Below are 20,353 nucleotides of genomic sequence, written 5' to 3' on the forward strand. Positions count from 1 at the left end.
TCGATAGCCAATGCCAATGATGATCTAAAAACACGATGAGAGCGAAAGTCAAGCAATCATTGAAATTTGTATAGCATATACTTACGCAAATAATAATAACTATATTTTTTACGTGCCATAACTCGTGACATCTCATCATTATGAACTAAATGATTGCTGAAAGCAAGCGGCAACATGATCAACAATAGACATAAACATAAGTTTTTATTATCATTATTTTTATTAAATGGAAACATTTTCTTTTAGCGATTGTTTTCATAATAATGCCAAGCTGAGGTTTAATCAGTTTTATCAGATCAGTGAAATGCTTTTATAGAGAAATTTTGACTTTGAAAACGTTTGCATATTACGACAAGGGTGCTAATTTTATTTATTTATTTATATAATACATGAGATTTCTTCTGGCTTGGAATCGTGATCTTCTAATTCTGCAGATAATTACCGTTAATTATCAATTTTACGATAACTTTCCATTTTGCAAAAGAACTATCGATAAGTTTTATCCGCTTGTTTGTCTAGCTATCATAAAATAAATTCTTAATCAAGGGTATATCAAGTTTGTGCGAATGTTTACGATAACCAGAAGGATGTGAAATAGAGCTCTTATTATACTGATCGATTCATGATTCTCAATATGATCTAAGCTTGTGCGTCCGCCTTGCTTTTTTGTGGTTAACCTACAAGCCGCAGTAAGTTTTGGCATTTTGATCAAAGTTACTAAAACTACCATATTTTGCCCCAAGGACGACTGCTATTAAAAATGGTTTGAACTGGCCCACATAAAGCCTTATTGCGATAAGTTGTTATAAGAAATTATACAGCAATTTTTAGAATTTTTAGACAAAAATCGCTTAGTAATAGTACTTCGGCATTTTAAATTGGCTTGAAAACTTTGATTCGGATAAGGCAATTTTTCGCCGCTTGCTAGAATGTGAATATTGGAAATATTTATTCTCCTTTCTCCACATCACATAAAAATACATGTGCATAAAAATAAATACGAAAAGGTGGTATAAGGTATCTAATCGAGGCCTTGCCCGAAGGCAACAATGTAACTTGTTTTCTAATTAATTCATTTATTTGTTTTTACGTCTCGGGCCCTCGCCGAGGCAGTTATGCGCAGTGCCTTTTCTCCGTAACACGACCGTAATTCCCCTTATTTCTCTGTTTCTTACTCGAAGTACACAATACCACTTGCAAAGAAAAGTAAAAATTTACATGGAATTGTTTAACATATACGATAACATTTATCACTTGATGAAGGAAACTATCGATAAACAGTTTTATCCCTAACTTCAATCGATTATCATCGCTAAAGTACACATTTCACTATTTTAATCCAAAACATTCCTTTGTCCTGATATAATAATAAATTATTCATTTCTTGTTAAATAAAATAAATAAAGTCGAAGCGGGCAATTGTGTCATCCGCATTAGAATGCCGTAAAATGTGTAAAACTACTTTTATCTACTATTTTTGGATTCTAATGCTGAACAGTTTTTGGGAATTTACCAGTGGCTATATAAATGGTATGTGTGTTTATGTGCGATAGAGATTAATAAACAAAATTATGGTGAAACGTTAGATGACTAAGAAAATTAAATTATTTTCTTCGTTGTACAGTACGCTTGCAGGATAACTTATGCTCTGATAAAATATGGCTGAAAGTGGAAAAGGCTTTACGCGGCGGTTCCTCCATGGTATTAGGCGACGATCGCAACTCGGCTGCAATAATACATCAAGTATGGAATAGTACGTATCCCGGTATACACGCATCAAATAAAATAAGCTATGATTGCCGTTTTCATGTGCACAGTAACTATAAGAAATCGCCTCCTCGCGGTATTTACACATTGGTAACACGTTTAAAATTTCGGCGCGATCCCGGGAGCGGAAAATGTTTAGATTACATACAATTTCGTGACGGAAATCGTTCACCGACGGAACCTTACTGCAACGATATTTCTATTGATGGACCTGGCCGCTTAATATTTGATGAACGGAACCGTGAGGTTACAGTCAATATACATATAGATAATGAACATATGATTGTTGAACCTCTAGAACTACGTATGGTTTTAACAGCTCATTCTCAATGCAAATACACTGGAGATTTCCTATGCGATTCCGCTGATACTTATTCCTGTATATCAAGGCATTTTGTACGTGATAACATCACAAATTGTATGTATCCTTGTCGCGATGAAGTGTCATGCTTTCATGACGCAGTTTCTTCATTGGAAGTTGACACCACAAATGTGGCGCTCTCGGCCATCACATCGTTTATATTTACCATGGTAGGTGTTGGATTTTGTGTGTGGATTTGTTGGAAATATTGGATTTGCATAACGGTTCAGCAACATGCCCATGAAGCTTCAGGACGTCAAAGGCAACGCGCGCAACAGCAAACCTTAGAACAGCGCACCGAGCAAATAATCGTAAGATTTAATTGATATTCATCATGTTATGATATTATACAAGTATGCGTGTTTATCTACTTTTTTTTTAGAATGTTCCAATAATTGAAATGCCAATGCCTCCAAATTTCGACGATGTTTTCTCTTCTCATGCCGCTAATAACAATTCAAATAATCATTATCCTCAACCGCAGCAGGAACAGCAAATAACGCCAAAAGATTTGCCTCCCAGTTATGAATCTCTGTTTCCTGATAGGTAAACCAACTCTCGCACCTCACTATATATAAGTCAATTCATAAAACGAATTTAAAACGATGTGTTCAAAAAAAACACATATACAGAGACAGTAGTAAAGTCGTGAATTAAAAAAAAAAAATTGCATTAAAAGACATCCTTAGAATCTTCCGCCATATGCCAGGAGCAATTATGCAGTTAATACATTTTAAATTAGTATCTTATTAGGCCTACAAGTAAATCAAAAGGCAAATCTTAATAAAAGGAAAAAAAGGCAATTGAATAGTGAGTAACGTTTCATTTGCTCGCTTTTGTGTATGTGTGTTTGTGTGTGTGGGTGTGTACGTACCTAGTTCAATATATGTGTAGATAGTTAGTTGCCTTCTTTTTTAACAAGCCGAGAAAATAGGCATCTAAAAATCGCTAGGATTTTAATGTAAATAAACCATGAATTGTGACTAGCACCGAAAATTATACAAAAAAAAAAAAAACAAAAACAAGAAAATATTGATAAATTGTCCTAAATGTATTTTAAAAATTGTAAACAAATTAAAGACATATTTTATGATTTTTTTCTTACGTAGTCTTCGTTTTTATTTTCTATTTTAAAGAATCGTACCTGTTGTGTGTAAACGTTAGTAAACAATTATGTGAATAAAAGGAAAAATATATATAAGTGAAAATAATAATTATTTAAATGTTTCATTTACTCTCGAATATTAAGCCAAAAAGTACATTAAATGTAATAAAAGAAAATAAATAAAACATGTTGAATAAATCATATTAAAAAAATTATTCAAAATTAATCAAAATAGCACTTAATGTATGTAATGTATATGTGTGTGTGTGCTTGAGTGCGTGGGCGTATTTACATTTTCTGACAACAAATATCAATTTATTTATATATTTATTTTACTTGGACATTTTCAATTTTTTCTGTTATTATTATTGTTTTTAATCAATTCAAATTATCGCATTTTTCCCTCCACCATATGTTGATCGCAGAGTTGTTTTTAAAATGATGTTACTAGTGGAATGGCAAAAAATTGATCTCAAAGGTATCTCAAAATTGCCAAAAGCCAGTGTAAAAGTCTATCAAAATGGGGAAAATCAACCAGGGTGTATGTGAAAATTACCAAAATAAATACACTCAAGTCTGAAAATGAGAAAAACGCATATATTTTTTAATAAAAGCAAACCAAAACTCAGAAAAATTCTCTCTCAAAATTTTTATTTTGTTCTTACTAAAGGTACCTGTAGCAAAATAAAATTTTGAATGCTTTAAACAATCGCCAAGCCACTACCGTAAAAAGCGAGCGACATAAGAATTAATTATGAAACAACAAATTGAACTGCACAGTTTTTATATCATATCACATAAGTGAACTTTCCATCTATTTAACGAATATAAACGCTGACAGGAACTCTTAAGGCTTTCTCTATTTTATTTGCGCTGAACGTTTTAAAACTTCCCCAATAGGTTAATTGCGACAAGACGAGATCTATTGTTGACATATAAATCTAATAATCTGAGAACAAAAAGTATTGCAGTCTTCCATTCTTAGCCGCTAAAGAAATCATCAAGAGAACGGAGAAAGTTTGTTTGACAAATACCGCGCGATAGATATCAATCACCAATATTCGAGACTATTCAGTAATTTTTATATGATGGCGCGTTGACAGTTTACTTATAGATTTTTTTGCACACTCAAGGAGTTCCCTTTTTAAGGCGCTTCAAATTCAACAGACGAGAATTGTGGTGCCATGTTGAGATCTGTCATTGTTGAAACTTGATGTTTTAGAATTGTTCGCAAAATAATACAGGAACGGTTTTTTGGCGTTAGAACAAAGCAATTGTAATTATAAGCATTCTTTCCAGAATCTTTAGCGTCCCATGCTTTCATTTGTTGTCGACATCTTCGTTTTTGTGACCGGTGGAGTATCAACAGACACTTCGCGGACGTACAGATATGACTTAATCGATTCAGAATTAGGCATACTTTATAGGATATCTGAAGTTTCCTTGTCGATGTTGCAAACATTATGGCAAAAAGAGTTAGCCACCATACTTCTTTTTATAAAACCCCACGTCGTCATTTGTATCCCAAAACTTTCAACATTTCCATTCACCGAAGCCTACCATTTTGTTATCATTACTATTATTAGTTATAGCGAGCAACTATGATCACGGAGGCCGGTGAGAATAGTTTACAATGAACTAAAATTTTCGTATTGGAGTAACTATAATGCAAATCTTCTAACCTCTCGCTTGTTTACTATAGTTCACCTCTTCTTCGCTGACAAGCCAGTGCACAAGTATAGGAAATTAATCCGTCTTAAAAACATATATCTATCAATAATCAATAAATTATTGCTGCTTACGAAATTAATGCAGAACTTATGCGAGTCTTTACAAAACTTGTAGTGCTTTGATTCACTTTGAAATAACATTTGATCAGAATATGATGAATTTGTGATTTTAATGTGAAATGAATGAAAACAAAAAAAGCTACACTTCTCTATATGAAAGTAAACAACAAACGCACAGCTTTCTATGAAAATGAATAAAAGCTACGCATTCCATAGTCCATAATAACGAATACCCGATCTGTTTATATATATGTAAAATAAAAGATATATTCAAATGCAAGGAAAAAGTTTGTTTGTTAAAGAACACTCATTATCATTACTATTATTAGTTATAGCGAGCAACTATGATCATGGAGGCCGGCCAATTAATTACTTTTGGCCTTAATATTCATTTTTCATTTTTTAATTAATAACATTAAGATAAGATAATTGAATTATTTTTAATTATTGAATTAATTTTCAAATTTGAATATGTATTTAGTTTAGTTTCAATTTTTTTTTTGTTTTGTTTTGTTGTTGTCTTGTTTTTTTGTTGTTCAAATTGTTAAATGAAAATTAAAAATGTTATGTTTTGCGCCTTAATTTTATTTTTTGCCTTAATTTTATTTTTTGTTTTTAGTTGTGTATTAATTTATGTAATTTATGTTTAAATATAAATGAAATAAATAGCTTTATTTATATAATAGCTTTATTTATACATTTAAAATATTTTATTAATATGTATAAAAATGTATATATATATATAAATAAATTGTTATTCTTTTTAATGGTCTTGATGGTTTCCTGATTGTTTCCGATTCTTCTTCCTTGAGTTGATCCCTTTTGCTCTTCTATCATCTCCTCTAGATGTATATATAGTGTTTTGGAAAATACGCGAACTAAACTTATTTAATTTTACAAGTTATCCGCCTGAGTGTCTTCAAATCTCAAGTGCGCGTAAGGTTGTCGCAGAAAGGAAATTAATATATTTACTGTTCCGATAATTAATATAAAAAATAATATTATATTTTATTATCATTTAAGATTCATGAAAATATTAAAAAAAATGTTTGTTCGGGTTACCAGCACCTAAGTAAGTAAAAGAAGCAAGACGAGCATTCAGGTAAACCACTTCTCTAAGTACTTTCAATATTTTCGACAAAATCTGGTATTCCTTTAGATATAAGGTAGTAAACAAAATATTAAATTGTAACGTAAACTGCCTTTCGATTCTACAAAGTCTGATAAAATTCGCGATTATAAAAATTCTTAATTTATCTTATTTTACAAGTTAGCTTAGAATTAAACCGTAATAATTTTTAAACAACGCCCTCGCTAAATTCCCTGTTGATAGGCAAAGCACAGAGTCGCTTATAATATATATAAATGGTTGAGTGCCCAACTAACAACTTAAATGTTAACGCCAATCAGCTATGTTAAACGCGCAACTTAACAGACCAGAAAGGTCCAACTCTGTAAAATAACATTATCTAACGGACCAAATTAACAAAAGCCGTCGGCAAAACACACGCAACTTAAAATCAATTCAATCGCATGCGACATTTTTTCATTGTTTTTTCAATGCAATTAAATTTTTCGATTAATGCATTGAGTAACATATTTATCGTTCTATCTGCTGTTTATACTATTTATAGTTTTAAAATGCTAACATTAGTTATGCGTCTCTGCTTCTCAAGCTTTTAGACAGAAGTTATTTCTTTAAAAAAGGCGTCAATAAAATCATTCAACTTCTTTCACATTGAAAAAATCTAAATTTTTTATGTTCGGAAATGCAAATATTCTATAAAGAAATATTTTAGAATTAAAAAAGTTATGTTTTAGGAATAATTTATCTTTATTTCATTTACTTATTATTCGTATATTCATTAATTTTATTTGAATGCATATTTATTTGACATATTTTATCCCATTTTCCATATCACAAATGAGTGTCAAGTATATTAAGACACCCACTCCATTGATTTGCACAAAAATCTTTTCAATGTAAATGAAATACTTTACTAAATAAGCTTTAAATTGCATTCTAGATACACTTTCCAGTACATCTACTATGTTACGACTTATCTTATAATTTACAAGAGTGACGGGCGATATGTGCATATTTTAGAGCTAATTTCAAACTATTTATCTTTATAATTTTACAATTAAATCCAATTTTAATAAAATATTTTAATTTTATATCCAACATAAATAATTTTATTGTAACCCATTTCTTCTTAAACATAAGCTACACCTTGATCTGATATATTTTTTTATAAAAATTTTAAGTATTATTATTCTAATAAAATATTTAATAACAACGGTATATAAACTGATTACTAATTTAAGTAAGGTACATCGTGGACTATCGATTATAGAACAGGTTCCTCTAAATAGACTAAAATACCGCCAAATTTTTTAAGTTTCAAGATTATAACTATTACTACCTTAAGCATTTATTTACATTCCAAATAATAGGGTATCTAATCCTAGTTTATTAATGAAATTTTTTAGCTTCAATAAATTCATTTTAATTTTAAATAAATTTAAAATTTCACTTAATAAATTTATAAATAAATAATTAATTTTAATTTAACTAAACTTAATATACTCTCTCACTCCTCTTTACTGTGATAAACCAGGCATAACCTTGCCTCCAGCTGTCCACAAAACAATAAGCGACCAGTTAAGGTATACTGTGTGCCTTCGGAACAGAATGCTGCCGATGTATTCGCTAAGATTATCTTTTGTACACAACGCTTTGCTTGAATATGTTTTAGAAAATTCTAGAATAGTCTAGAATGTTTTGAAATTTCTTATAGCCATTTTAACGATGACAATACCATAGTAACAATTGTCAGGAATACATTTCTGTAATTTAACATCATTCATTCATCTTTCTACCATAATTGAATGAATCTTTTTAGTTCAAAATATATAAAACTACTGGTATCAACAGAGAGAGAGAGAGAGGCATAGGATAAATAATTTTACGATGTAAATAGAAGTCAGTCGTTTTCGTTACTTTTTGCAATCTTTTTCAATACACTTTCTGGTCTCTTATTCGTTTTTAACTTCACCTATTTAGTCAACTAATTGATTGTTAGTGCTGTTATTTACTATTGAATTACATTTTAAGAGAAGAAGAGGAAGAATCATAAGCAATATAATAGATCTGGTAAGATTGTGCGAATGTGAAAAAAGAGAAAAAAAACAATGGAAATGTAAAATTATTTCATAATAAAAATTTGCAATATTTTTATTATAAAAAATTAGCAAATATCGAAAAGAACGTAAAAGTTTTTAAACCTAGTTCACAAAGTGAAAAGTTGAAGATTTTGAAAAATATAAAGGTTATAAACATCCATAAATTGAAGATATATTTCTCAAGTGAAAGAAAAATGATGACGCTGATATGGAGCGATATTGATAATGATAATGATTGATACTCTACAATTGCGACGAAAATTGCAGTCGATTAACAGCATTTATCCGAAAAAAAGTTCGAAATTTTAAGCGTCTATGGTTGGTTTGTTGTGAAAAAATTCCCAATTTAATATAACGCTTTAAAGTTTCAAGGCTGAACATCATAAACGGAGAATTCACATAATTAATAATTAAGGAGAAAAAAAACCCCTTTTCCATTGCCTCCTTTCCTTACGTCTTACACGAATTGTCAACGTTGAACCAGAAAAGCAATCTCAGCAGTTATATACTCACACAGTCATATGTTTTTATTTGTTTATATTTGTTATTGCTTTTGCGTTCTGTTGCTTTGGAATTTGTGTATTCTGATTGTTATGCATTTTTTGTTTTTCAATAGATTGTAGTAGATGCAACAACAACAAAAAAAACCAGTAACGAGGGTTTTTGATTAAAAATAAAAACGACAATCACAATAACAATAACATATTATTTTGTGTAAACGGCATCAGTCGATCAGCCATCATGGAGACATCTGACGTGTTGATGGAGGAGAAAAGACTGATGACCGAAGCTCGATATCGAACATATATGTCAAATATTGATAAGGCTTTAAAAAACTTCGAATATTCGAGTGAATGGGCTGACTTAATATCAGCATTGGGCAAATTGAGCAAGGTAGGTTTGCCTTCAAGGATATCAAAATTTACTAAATGACTCATAAATTCTTTTAATAAGTTAAAAATTCTTATCATTGTTTGTGACTCATATGCGCCAAAAAAAAAAGAAAAATTATTGAAGAATTTTGTTTACGTTGAATGTGTTAATGAGATTTTGCTTAACTTTCAGGCAATATCAAGTAATACTCAATACCAAATAATACCTAGACGTATAAAAATATCGAAACGTTTAGCCCAATGCATGCATCCCGCACTCCCTTCGGGGGTACATCTCAAGGCCCTAGAAACCTATGCGGTAATATTTAGCAAAACAGGTCCAGAGCGGTTGGCTACCGAATTATTCATTTATAGGTAAAAATTTTTAAAGCATATCGATTATGATGAGTGTTTTATGACTTGTTGATGTTTTTTAGCGCTGGTCTTTTCCCTTTATTGGGCTACGCTGCCATGAATGTACGCCCGACTCTTTTGGGCATTTATGAGACTTACTTTGTCCCGTTAGGTGAGAAACTTCGACCAGCATTAAGTGGCTTTTTGAGCGGTGTTTTGCCCGGTTATGAAAGTGGTTTGGATCATTTCGAACGCACCAGCTCTTTACTTACCCAAGTTTGTACAGCGGTTAATCCCACAAATTTCTATACCGTTTTGTGGGAATGTGTAGCCACTAACGCGTCGGTACGTTTGCCAGCCATTACTTATCTTTTAGAGCATTTTAATAAACGCTCAGGCATGCAAGATCAAAAATTTGTAATGGGTCATAATCGTGAAGTTATGATGTCTGGATTATGCGCTTGCTTAAATGATACAGTAATTCTCGTGCAACGTAATACTTTAGAATTCCTACTTTTGGGTTTTCCAATGCATACCAAGTTATTAACCGAGATCGATTTAGTTAAATTGGTCACTAATGGTTTAAATACTATATTAAGACGTGATATGTCCCTCAATCGTCGTCTTTACTCATGGATATTGGGAAGTGAAGTTGCGAAGAACTCCCCCAATGAGACTTTGCCTTCCTTGCCGTCGACTGACGCCGAAAATAATTCAACGGAAGAAGTTATAATTGAATCCTATTTTGGGAAGTATTCGCAAAGTATAGTTATAAAGGCTTTAATAAATACGTTAAAGTTTAGTTTGGAAAGTTCTCCGGTGGATTTAAAACCATATCGCATAATGGTCTCTTTGCTCGACAAAGCAGAAATAGGCAGTTCCGTATTGGATTTTGTACTGTGCGACATAATACGTACCATGTCTCTTACTAGCGGTAACGTTGAAGTTATCAAATCGGCCAATTTACTATTTGCCACTTTTGATCCAGCTTATATATGGAGTTTTATGACGAGCATGTTTGAAAAATCCTGCAAAAAGGTAAATATGTCCTCAATTCTTTTTTTAAGTACACTTTTCCAATCAATTCTCCACTAGACTATTGATCTTGAGCCAAATACCACAAAAAAGAAAAAATCATCGGCATACTCTGCAAATGTGGACCAGAAATATGAGTGTGCAGTGGGTTCTGGTGATCCTAGTTTAACAGAAATTTGCTATTTAACGGAATTTTTATTGGAAACGATATCTTTGGAAATGTACAACGAGACAACGCGGATTTACTTACCTAAAGTTTTTCTAGCCATTACGCAAATGCTCACTATACATCAGGAGAACTTAACAAACGATGAAATCGCGGCTTCTCTTAAGCTGTGCATGAAGATTGTATCGCGGGTACAACCGATGATAACGTAAGTATTGATTTCCTGTAAAGAGCGTTTTAAGGGAACTTTTTCCCTCTTGTATAGAAGTCCTATTAAGCTCATGCCACGTTCTACGCAGACGCCAAAAGCTCTAGGTGATGAAAAGATGTCTTCGACAAAATCTCATGCTTTGCATCATAGTCTAATGAACGGTGCTAATAATTTAGAGAAAAGTAAATCTGATTCAAAGTTGGATCAGTTTGCTCATCATAATAATTTGCAAACCCCATTGGCTTTGACCAAAGAAGAAGACATAGTGAGACGCTCTAATTCGAATCAACATATAGAACGCAAGAGTCCCACGAAAAAGAAGAAAGCTAAGTCATACTCTAAGTTATCTGAGTTGGATAAAGAGGTACTATGTTATATATAATAATAATACTTTTCCACTTCTCTCATACCCTATTGATTCCACAGATTTGCCCTGACACCGGCCAAGTAATAGATCATCGGCAGTCGTCTTCAGATCTAGATACACCGTCTAGTATAAAAAAATTGAAAGCCAAAAGCAAGCAACCACGTTTGCGTATGAGTCCCAAGAAATCACGACCTCAAGATTTGCGGATAGTACATAGTGAGACCAATGTAAAAATGCCCATACATTCCAAAATTGATACCAATATCACAGACACTCCAGATGGCGAATATCAGGATGACGAGCCAAAAAGTGCTCCCTTGGAATATATCTCTAAGACACACGTAGAAGGTTTAATATTTCAATATCAGGACGTTAGTGAGCAAGGGAAACTTGAAAGTATTGCTAATTCCACTAGCAATGTGGTAGATTCCACTGGGTTTTCCATTTTAGAGAAATGCATACGTCAATACGAAATATTCTTTGAAGTCTATCTCAGTTACAAAGTATTGCAGATAAGACCGCTTAACAACGACACTTGCGGTAGAAAAAATTCGGCGAAGTTACAAAAGAATAGGCAAGAAACCGTCGATGAGATGACAAAAATTCCTAACGTTGAGAATATTTTTAAGAACGAAGAGGTTTATGAGGACACAAATCCACATCGTTTGTTTGATGTTGATAATCTCTTTGAAACCCTTCGGGTTTTAGTCGTAAATCGTTCACGACAGTTGCATTCGCTGTTAAATCGTTCTTTGAGAATTGATTCAATGAACGGTCTTTATAGCGAAGGCACCGATGGCAGTGATAACAACGAAACGGATGATAACTACATGGAACTGGATGAGGATACAAAAACGCGTCTACAGTCTTTACTAGAATTGCATTTAAGCCAATCCTTAAGGAATGCTATAAAATTAGCTGTAAATTTATTAGTAGAAATGTCAACATTTCCAAACTGCAATAAAAATATAACATTGGATAAAGTGGGTAAGTGAAGTGCGAACTAAAATCTTTGAACTGGATTTTTCAATAAAAAGTATTGTAGAAAAGGATGTGCCCAGTTGGTTAAAGGTTTTATGCCTGATGGCTTGCTATACTGCGAATGATAAAGAATTGCAATTAGCGTCTATTACTACATTTTTCGATTTGATAAGGTTTGGAAGATTTCTTACAGCTACCTTTAAAAGCGTTAATATTATGGTTTCTTTACACAGTTTACTTAAATCTCAAATAGAACATACCACCAGTCCTGGAGTAACTTTTGTGGTTATGTTACCGCTCTTAAAATTCGGTCATGTCCATTATATTGAACGGCATACAAGAGTGTTTCAGTTACTTACATCTACGCTTTGGAATTATTTAGGAGAGCCGAATATAGATGCTTCTCAAATCTGCGCTTTGCTTTACCAGTTGCATAATTGTCTGGAGAGCGGGCTAGTCGAACGTATCATTGACAATCGTATGTTTGCGAAGGCAATGCATCAACATTTTTCGGCTGCCTATGATGCGATGGACTATCAAAATCCTAATAATCGTCAACGTATCCATAAAAATTCACATGCGACTGCTTTGGATTTTTATAGTCGTGATCGCGCTTCTGATTTACAAATGATGTGCATCTCGCCTTCTTACCTTATGCATAGGACGACCATAGAGCGTTTGAATGAAAGTGAATCGTTAAGCTTTCGAAAGTATGAATTGCTATGGCATCTAGGTCGAGATAAACAACAAACACGTGATTTTGAAAAAATACAATTCAAAGTTTTAGACACATTAGCTTTTCCGCCCTATATGTCGGTGCGCACTTGTGTAACAAAATGGCTACAGGCAGCCTTGTTGCGAGGGGATTTGTCGCGGCTGATTAAACCTTTATACAAAATTCTATTAAATCAGAATACTAAACGGATAGGTATCGTGCACGTGCACATTATGCAGAAGGGATTACATGCGAGGAATAACGATCGAGAAGACGAGGAGAAGGATTTGAAACGTGACTCTTCAACAGCCGACATAGAGACTTCCCTAGAACAAGATGTCTATGCCATTAGCTCAGAATTCGGTAACATACGTTATCATACCGATTCGACCGTTCATAGTAAAAAACGTAGCCCCATGCGATCGTTTCATAAGAAAATTTTTGGTGTAACCTTAAGCAGTAAAAATAAAACTTCAAACTTTGTAAGCGATCAAGCGCCTGCCAGTACTACGACTTCACAAATGGGAATAGAAGCCGTCGTGAACACTGCCAGCACCGCAACTATAGGTTTAATCGTTAATCCTTTGGAAAATTCTCTCGATTTTGATGACGATGTCGATTTGAAAGAAAAGTCCGAAAGCAAATGTTCAGTAAAGCAGGAGGACGATAATATAGAATTAACCGAACGAAACCCTTACGAGGGGGACCAACAAGAAATAGAAGATGTGGAAATGGAAGATGAAGAGGAGGCAGTCGAGCTAGATCCAGAGGAAGAACGAGTTTTCGATCAAGACTTTACCGATGATTCGGATAGTAGTATATTCGATTCTGAATCCGAAAATCGTGAAACTAGTGCTGAAAAAGATGATTCTACCGCTCTCAACTCTCTTCTTGATAGCAGTATTAACAGTGGCTGTGGGACTTTGAATATGAAACGTTACGTTGGGCACTGTGAAAGCGTCACTGAATTGTTATCTCAACATGAACGCACAAAGAATCGTAAAACTTATCATTTGACACGTGAGAAAACGCCTGGAGAATCAAGTGTGGCTTCCAACAATACCGAAATATTGGAAATAGAGGATGATGATGAGGAATCAGCTGCGCATGTTGCTGACGAATACTTCGATACAAAAAGTGAGGAGCATCAAGTGGAATCGTTTGTTCATGATTTGATAGATCAGATATCGGAGACTTCTTCTGTCGCCATCACTGCCGGCTCGGCTAAATCAAAAGATCGCACTCCGAAGATACGAAAGAAAGTTCAGAAACCAAAAAAATCGAAAACTAAAAAATCTCCCTCCAGAACTGGGATTGATAAAAACGATAAAAAACGAATAAGTTGTATATCGAAGATATCCACCGATAGCAATAATAGCATAACAACAATAGGTGGAGAAAATGCAAACAACAAAGAAACTCAGGATGAATTCAATGACCAAGGGGAAAATAATATTGGTAATCAAGCAAGTACCTCCTCCGTTGCCGTCAGTTGGAAAACAATAAATATAGAGGAAAAAAGGCGTAGTTTGAACTTGGAAACTTCAAATGCGCAGGCAACAGGTGGTAAAACAAAGTCGGCGGAATGGGAAATCACGCAGGAAACCATTGAGAAAAGTAAGCAGAATTTGGAAATTTTGCGTCAAACTGCCTCCACATCAAAACTAATGGATATAAATAGTAAGCGATCGTCAACAAAAAGTTGCACGTCTAATGATAGTTCGCAGCGTTTAGCCGCCGAAAAATCGATACCGCTATACCAAAGTCATATGCTTGTTTATCTAAACGTATATGATACCAAACAGACCTTATATGCTTTTCACACGTTACGCAACATTATAGCCTGTGATACGAGAACATTTCTTTGTTTGTCCATAACAACTTCCTTGTCAAGCGGCTCTTTAAAGCAATTGCTTACCCGCCATCGTAAAAGTATAGCCGGCAAGGGTTTTACGGGTAGCATTACCTCGTCAGAATTTGCTCAAAGCTATCGTGGCTGCATGCATTTGGAGGTTTTGTTATTGGTCTGTCTATTTTATGCACGCGGCTTCTTTCATATGGATTCTCAGGACACAGCAGGCGAGCCCCCTAATCGAGCCGATGTTTTGGGTAATTGCCGCGTGCAATTGGAAAGTGTGGAACTGTTGACCTTGATTTGCAGCGAACTAATCGAAATCGTAAAAGGCATGGGTAAAGGTTTGGCTTGTTATTTAGCAGATCTGATGGCGCGTTGTAAGCTACAAAAAGTTATTTTGCATTGCTTAAATTCTTCAGTTAACATCTATGACCATAGCTATCGAGGGTCAACAATAGCTGAGCAAATTATCAATTTTAACAATCCTCGAGACGATAATTTGCATGCTGACGCTTTGCAACTTCAATTATTACGTCTGTTAATGGTCGTAATTAAGTTGGAATACGAAGTGGTTTTGCTAAAGAATGAATTGCCAGCGAGTAATATTAATGAGAAAGATGAGGGTGGTAATGTCTCTCCAACACGTCTCAATGGCAACGATTTGCCCTCAACTACAGTCAAGTATTTGCCGAATTGCGTTATCAGTCAGCAGCCAATGTTCTTGTCGGCCATTTTAAGTGCCTTACAAGATGACCGCCTGCAGTCATTGCACCATAACTGGACGGAATTAGTCACTTCCTCTTTGAATTGTTTCAATTTTGGTTCCTTAACAAATATTGTGATCAGTGTTGTTCATCAATTATGCAATAACATCGATTATCTGACCAAAATGAAACTGAACGAACAGGTGGGTCTACCTCCCGACTATGTAATCTCACAACTGGAGGCGATTACCATCTTGTGCCACTATTGTCTTTTGGATAACACGCAACAAACAACGTTATCGCAACTCTTCAATCAGGCTTATCCACAGACCAGCTCCATAGCTTCACAGCACTCTAATACGGGGCAATTGTTTAATAGTATTGTTCATTCGCTTTTGCCGGGTGTGCCGAGTGCATCGGCAGGTATAACTAATCAAACAGATAGCCAAGCACCGAAAAATCCCCAATTGATGGCGGCTCGCAATGCTGTCCTATCACATTTACCACGTATTGTTTCTAGTGTAGCGGCCGTTTGGGATAGCGAACTAGGGACAATTAGACAAGTGAAACAACAACTTATGGAGTTCCTTTCTCCCATCTCGCTACATCACGGTACCAATTTTTTGGCTGCAATTGCCGTAACTTGGCAAGAACGGGGAGAACAGCATCGAAAAAAATTTGCCAACGAATTTCGTAACCTAAGTATTGCTCAACAGTATCAGAAAAATTCAATACCGCAAGCTTGCCCCGAACAATTGAGCTTAGTCACTTTGGTGTCTAGTATACGCGTCATGCCAATGGACTCTTTTGTGCAAACTCTCCATCAGGTGGTACGATCTCCTCCTCCTATACACCGGCCACCTGCGCATCTTAAAATTGAGGTCAGCGCTTTGGAACTGTTTTATTTTTATATGAAATCTGCTCCTGCACCTCAGCTTGGTGACTCCTGGTCGTCTTTACTTATATTGTTAAGAGACGGTCTTGCCTTGACACCACCGGCTCAATTTACTTTGCTAATGCTGCTTAGCGAATTTGTACAACGTTGCCCCCAAATGCCGTTCCAAGATAAAAAGGATATACGTGACCTGCACGATGTAACCTCCCGTTTAGTAGATTCGCTGTCTAACGTGGCTGGATCCTGTTTAGAGCAAACCACATGGTTGCGGAGAAATTTAGCCGTGAAAGAAGACATCTCAGCGGATTCAACAACAACTGGTACCAATAGCGGCGGTGCTATTTTACAACAATATTCTGTGCAAGCTCAAAGTGTTTTAGCAGCCAATCTAGCTAATCTACTAGATGTGGCCTATGGTTCTCAGGAGAAAGACAAAGTTGTCAACATTATAACCACCCTGTTGTATAATATCACACCATATTTAAAAAATCATACCACGCGTAACGTGCCCTCATTTTATGCCTGCTCTAGTTTATTGGCTTCATTGAGCGGTTATCAATATACACGCAAAGCTTGGCGTAAGGATATGATGGATTTGCTGCTCGATAATGCTTTCTTCCAAATGGACATTTCCTGTCTGCCATTTTGGAAACAAATCATGGATAGTCTAATGACATACGATAACACTACTTTCCGCGAGCTCATGAGTCGTGTATCATTGACACAGACAGGCAGTCTGAACATATTCACATCGCGTGAGCAGGAGTATGAGCAGCGTTCGATGCTATTGAAACGTTTGGCTTTTGTTATATTTTGCAGTGAATTTGATCAGTATCATAAATATATGCCTGAAATACAAGGTGAGCTGTTGAGATGTATAAATACAATATATGAATAAGAGCAGCACGATTTCTTTTCAGAACAACTGGCTAACAGTTTGCGGTTATCAGCGATGGTGCCTTGCGTACAAGCAGCCGTCTTTCTGTGCTTTCGTGTGCTATTGTTACGTATGTCACCCGATCACATTACATCTTTATGGCCCATCATTATAGCCGAAATGGTGCAAGTATTCTTGTCCATGGAGCAAGAACTGAAAAGCGAAGGGGAGGATTTAAGGTGAGAATAAATATGCATTCAAAGTTGTCCGCATTTTCACAGGAATTCTTCCGTTGCATTAGTCAACAGCTACGTCTCATTACTGGTCTCGATAGTTCCTGGCCTTCTTCGACTATTTCAAATGGTCTGATTTCTCAGTCACACGTGTACCATTGGCGTTCGGTTCAGCTAGAAGCCTCTAAACTATTAGAAATGGGTTGTGTTTTACCGGCCACTTTATTACCGCATTTTCAAATGTATCGATGGGCTTTTGTGGGCGCAGAATTCGACAGTTCACAAAACTTTAAAAATGGTATTGCAAATGGCAATGTAGCTGCAGAAGATGTGAACGCTGTGGTAAACTCCAATGGCTATGTGCCGCATATATGCCGTATAGCTCGCTTCATGGATATGAAGTATACAGTGCATTCACCCGTAAGTTATCGCAAAATTCAATTATAGAATTCCTTCGACAGTCAAGTATATCTTTCTCTCTTTCTAACGATAGACTTCGGCTGTTAAACGTGGTCAACATTTGATGTTAACTTGTCAACAGATTGCGACATTGCAAGATTTATATAGTTTTTTTTCTACCCTAAATGTCACATGTCCAAATCCTCATAATTATGCTGATGTCGAATATGAATTGAATCAATGTCTAACGGAAATTGAGGAGATATTATCGAGAGATTTTCTAGAAAAAATGGCCTCTAGCACAACACCTAGGTGAAAAGAAGAGCCAGTACCAATTCAACCTTTTACATTAATTCAAGTCTCAAAAGGAATATCTGGTGTGAAGTCGAACGCTTTATTATATCAACAAACAATGGAACAATGCGTCTCAAAAAGATCGAAGTCATATTCTCACTCCTCACTCAATTCCCGTTCACCAATACTTTCAAGCAAAACAATGCGCCGATCAAGTATAAACGCTATTGTAACTACCAACGTTAAAAAAATTTCAAATTGTACATTTGTTGCCCGAAAAGAGACGAATCTCCCGTTTTATCTCTAAAAAAAGTAATTTTTTCAATTACCACTAGCAACAGAAGCAAATGCGAAGAAATTGCCAATAAGTAAAATATAAAAAAAATATATATATACGTTGTCTAGGCGTAATTATACATAACATTAAATTTTAAGCTTATAATTATATATATATATTATTGTAATTTATATATATATATATATATATATATATTAAAAAATGGTCTAAAGAAAACATGAAAAGAATTCAACTATTAAGATTTTATTTGCTGTATAAAAAATAAGAACAGCAAGAACAATTATATGCATCATTGTACATCCAACCAATAAATGTGTTATTCAAAATTATTTGACAAACAATTATTTAAGGGATTCGATAAGCTGTTGTGGTGGTCTATCAAAAATGTAAAAGCAACTGTTACAAACTGCCGGTTGAAAAAAAAAAACGAACCGGTCTGGAAGCTGCTAACATACTACCTTCGCGCGCACTATTTGGTGAAAGCCAGGCTACACTGTCGCTTTTCAGTTAGGTATTAGTCCGTCGCCGGATGTGGGTTTATTCATCATTTAAGAGTCTTAGTTTCTCTCGAAGTGCGGAAACGTAACGTAACGTATTTTAAATGCTTGGAAGGCTGGCTTCCTCCTATTGGGCAGAATAAAGACTTCCGCGACAGACATTTTCACGCGTACTCCGCGAATAGGAGTCAAAACTAAAGCGAGGGTAAACATTTTTTGTTTATATTTCTTGTCATTTTATGGATGGATGTTGGTCTTCTAAAGGGATCACCTCCTGTCAAATTTGCAAACAACATAGACGGGCTTTATAAGGACAATATTAATTAAATTTCAATCAATTATGTTTTCAGTTCTTTTTATCCTTTGTGAAACTCGCTTGAAATTATATCCCACGGTAAAAATGCACATTTTATTTGTTAACAGGGCGGACAATTTTTAAAAAATTCGAAACCTTGTGGAGCAGACATCGAAAGTAGACTGCAAAAAATTTTCACGGACTCTACAATGTTGTTTATAAATTCCTTCGGTCTTGCTGGTGGAAGGAAATAAAATGGTATATACAGAAAATATATAGCCGGTTTAATCTTAATCCTACGTGGATAACATCACTCATTTATTTCACAAACCAAGTTTGTCTATTAAAAGGTCATTTCAGATCTTCTCGTTTATTTTTCAAATCTTTTTATAAATCAATCTATGTATAAAGTATCATTATGCTTACAAGTAGGGGCGATCCATAGGCGTTTTCTTCGCTTTTTTATCACGTGCTCTTGGGAACCAGCGATGCTTAGTCGTATGTGTTAATCTCATTAGTTCTTCTCGGGCTACTTCTGGTCTTTTTTCCTTAAAAGCATTCATAGCTGTTCTTAGTGATTCTTCCTTTACGATACGAGAAGTATCCTCTTCAATGAAATTTGGCAATGGTTTTGTGTACTCGTAAGGGTATGAAGGATCAGGATGCCAAGCTACTGCAGTTTTACCATTTTTTGTTATGGCAACCGCTTCGACTAAGTTCCGTCCACCAAGAGCATTTTTATCAATTACTGATTTAAGCGAAGTTGCAGAAAACTTGCGTAAAATATTAAGATGTAACATCTTTCTACAGCCGTTGTTTTTTAGTTTTTTTTTTTATACAGCTCAAGAAAACATATGCTTTAACAGCCCTGTGTTTTTTTGACCAACGTTTGACTAAATGAAATTATTTGCTTAGTATCGCAAATATAATTGAAATTTGACAGCATTTGTTGAAATAGAAAATCTTTCCAGTGAAAATTTGACATTTTTTGAATGTTTATGAAAATATCTGATAAACATTTTTTGTAGAGATTAACTACGCGAAAAAGTTATATAAGTGTGTAGTAAGACCGAGATCGTTTCTTAAGGTAAGTAAT

The 20,353-nt window shown here is 34.7% G+C and overlaps 3 protein-coding genes across 5 annotated transcripts; 2 read left to right on the plus strand and 1 right to left on the minus strand.

Annotated features, from left to right (window-relative positions):
- Positions 1–1,299: 1,299 nt before the first annotated feature.
- LOC119636378 lies at positions 1,300–3,159 on the plus strand. 2 transcript variants are annotated; one of them, XM_038031693.1, is made up of 4 exons: positions 1,439–1,530; positions 1,625–1,753; positions 1,818–2,439; positions 2,511–3,159. In XM_038031693.1, exons 2-4 carry the CDS (start codon positions 1,659–1,661, stop codon positions 2,676–2,678), a joined length of 885 nt encoding a protein of 294 aa, XP_037887621.1. In that variant the 5' UTR covers positions 1,439–1,530; positions 1,625–1,658; the 3' UTR covers positions 2,679–3,159. The 2 variants fall into 2 exon arrangements, with proteins under 2 accessions (XP_037887620.1, XP_037887621.1); XM_038031692.1 differs by having other exon boundaries at positions 1,300–1,530; positions 1,625–2,439; positions 2,511–3,157.
- Positions 3,160–8,278: 5,119 nt separating this feature from the next.
- LOC119636207 (protein dopey-1 homolog) lies at positions 8,279–18,603 on the plus strand. Of its 2 annotated transcripts, none has more exons than XM_038031439.1 (12): positions 8,279–8,527; positions 8,826–9,103; positions 9,275–9,456; positions 9,519–10,473; positions 10,531–10,844; positions 10,902–11,211; positions 11,274–12,201; positions 12,260–12,368; positions 12,429–17,224; positions 17,285–17,480; positions 17,543–17,894; positions 17,968–18,603. In XM_038031439.1, the coding sequence occupies exons 2-12, from the start codon at positions 8,951–8,953 to the stop codon at positions 18,187–18,189; spliced, it is 8,517 nt and encodes a 2,838-aa protein (XP_037887367.1). In that variant the 5' UTR covers positions 8,279–8,527; positions 8,826–8,950; the 3' UTR covers positions 18,190–18,603. The 2 variants fall into 2 exon arrangements, with proteins under 2 accessions (XP_037887367.1, XP_037887368.1); XM_038031440.1 differs by having other exon boundaries at positions 10,905–11,211.
- A 991-nt stretch (positions 18,604–19,594) lies between these two features.
- LOC119636709 (39S ribosomal protein L42, mitochondrial) lies at positions 19,595–20,116 on the minus strand. Its single transcript, XM_038032270.1, has one exon. The coding sequence runs from the start codon at positions 20,055–20,057 to the stop codon at positions 19,680–19,682; it is 378 nt and encodes a 125-aa protein (XP_037888198.1). The 5' UTR covers positions 20,058–20,116; the 3' UTR covers positions 19,595–19,679.
- Between the last annotated feature and the right edge of the window lie 237 nt (positions 20,117–20,353).

This window comes from Glossina fuscipes, unplaced genomic scaffold (genome assembly GCF_014805625.2).
Source record: "Glossina fuscipes isolate IAEA_lab_2018 unplaced genomic scaffold, Yale_Gfus_2 28, whole genome shotgun sequence".
NCBI lineage: Eukaryota > Metazoa > Arthropoda > Insecta > Diptera > Glossinidae > Glossina > Glossina fuscipes.

Coding starts and splice junctions, on each gene's coding strand:
- LOC119636378 (XM_038031692.1), top strand. CDS start 1,449: ATGTGTAAAACTACTTTTATCTACTATTTTTGGATTCTAATGCTGAAC. Junction 1,531..1,624: donor TACCAGTGGCTATATAAATG/GTATGTGTGTTT, acceptor TTCGTTGTACAG/TACGCTTGCAGGATAACTTA. Junction 2,440..2,510: donor AGCGCACCGAGCAAATAATC/GTAAGATTTAAT, acceptor CTTTTTTTTTAG/AATGTTCCAATAATTGAAAT.
- LOC119636207 (XM_038031439.1), top strand. CDS start 8,951: ATGGAGACATCTGACGTGTTGATGGAGGAGAAAAGACTGATGACCGAA. Junction 9,104..9,274: donor CATTGGGCAAATTGAGCAAG/GTAGGTTTGCCT, acceptor CTTAACTTTCAG/GCAATATCAAGTAATACTCA. Junction 11,212..11,273: donor TATCTGAGTTGGATAAAGAG/GTACTATGTTAT, acceptor TTGATTCCACAG/ATTTGCCCTGACACCGGCCA.
- LOC119636709 (XM_038032270.1), bottom strand. CDS start 20,057: ATGTTACATCTTAATATTTTACGCAAGTTTTCTGCAACTTCGCTTAAA.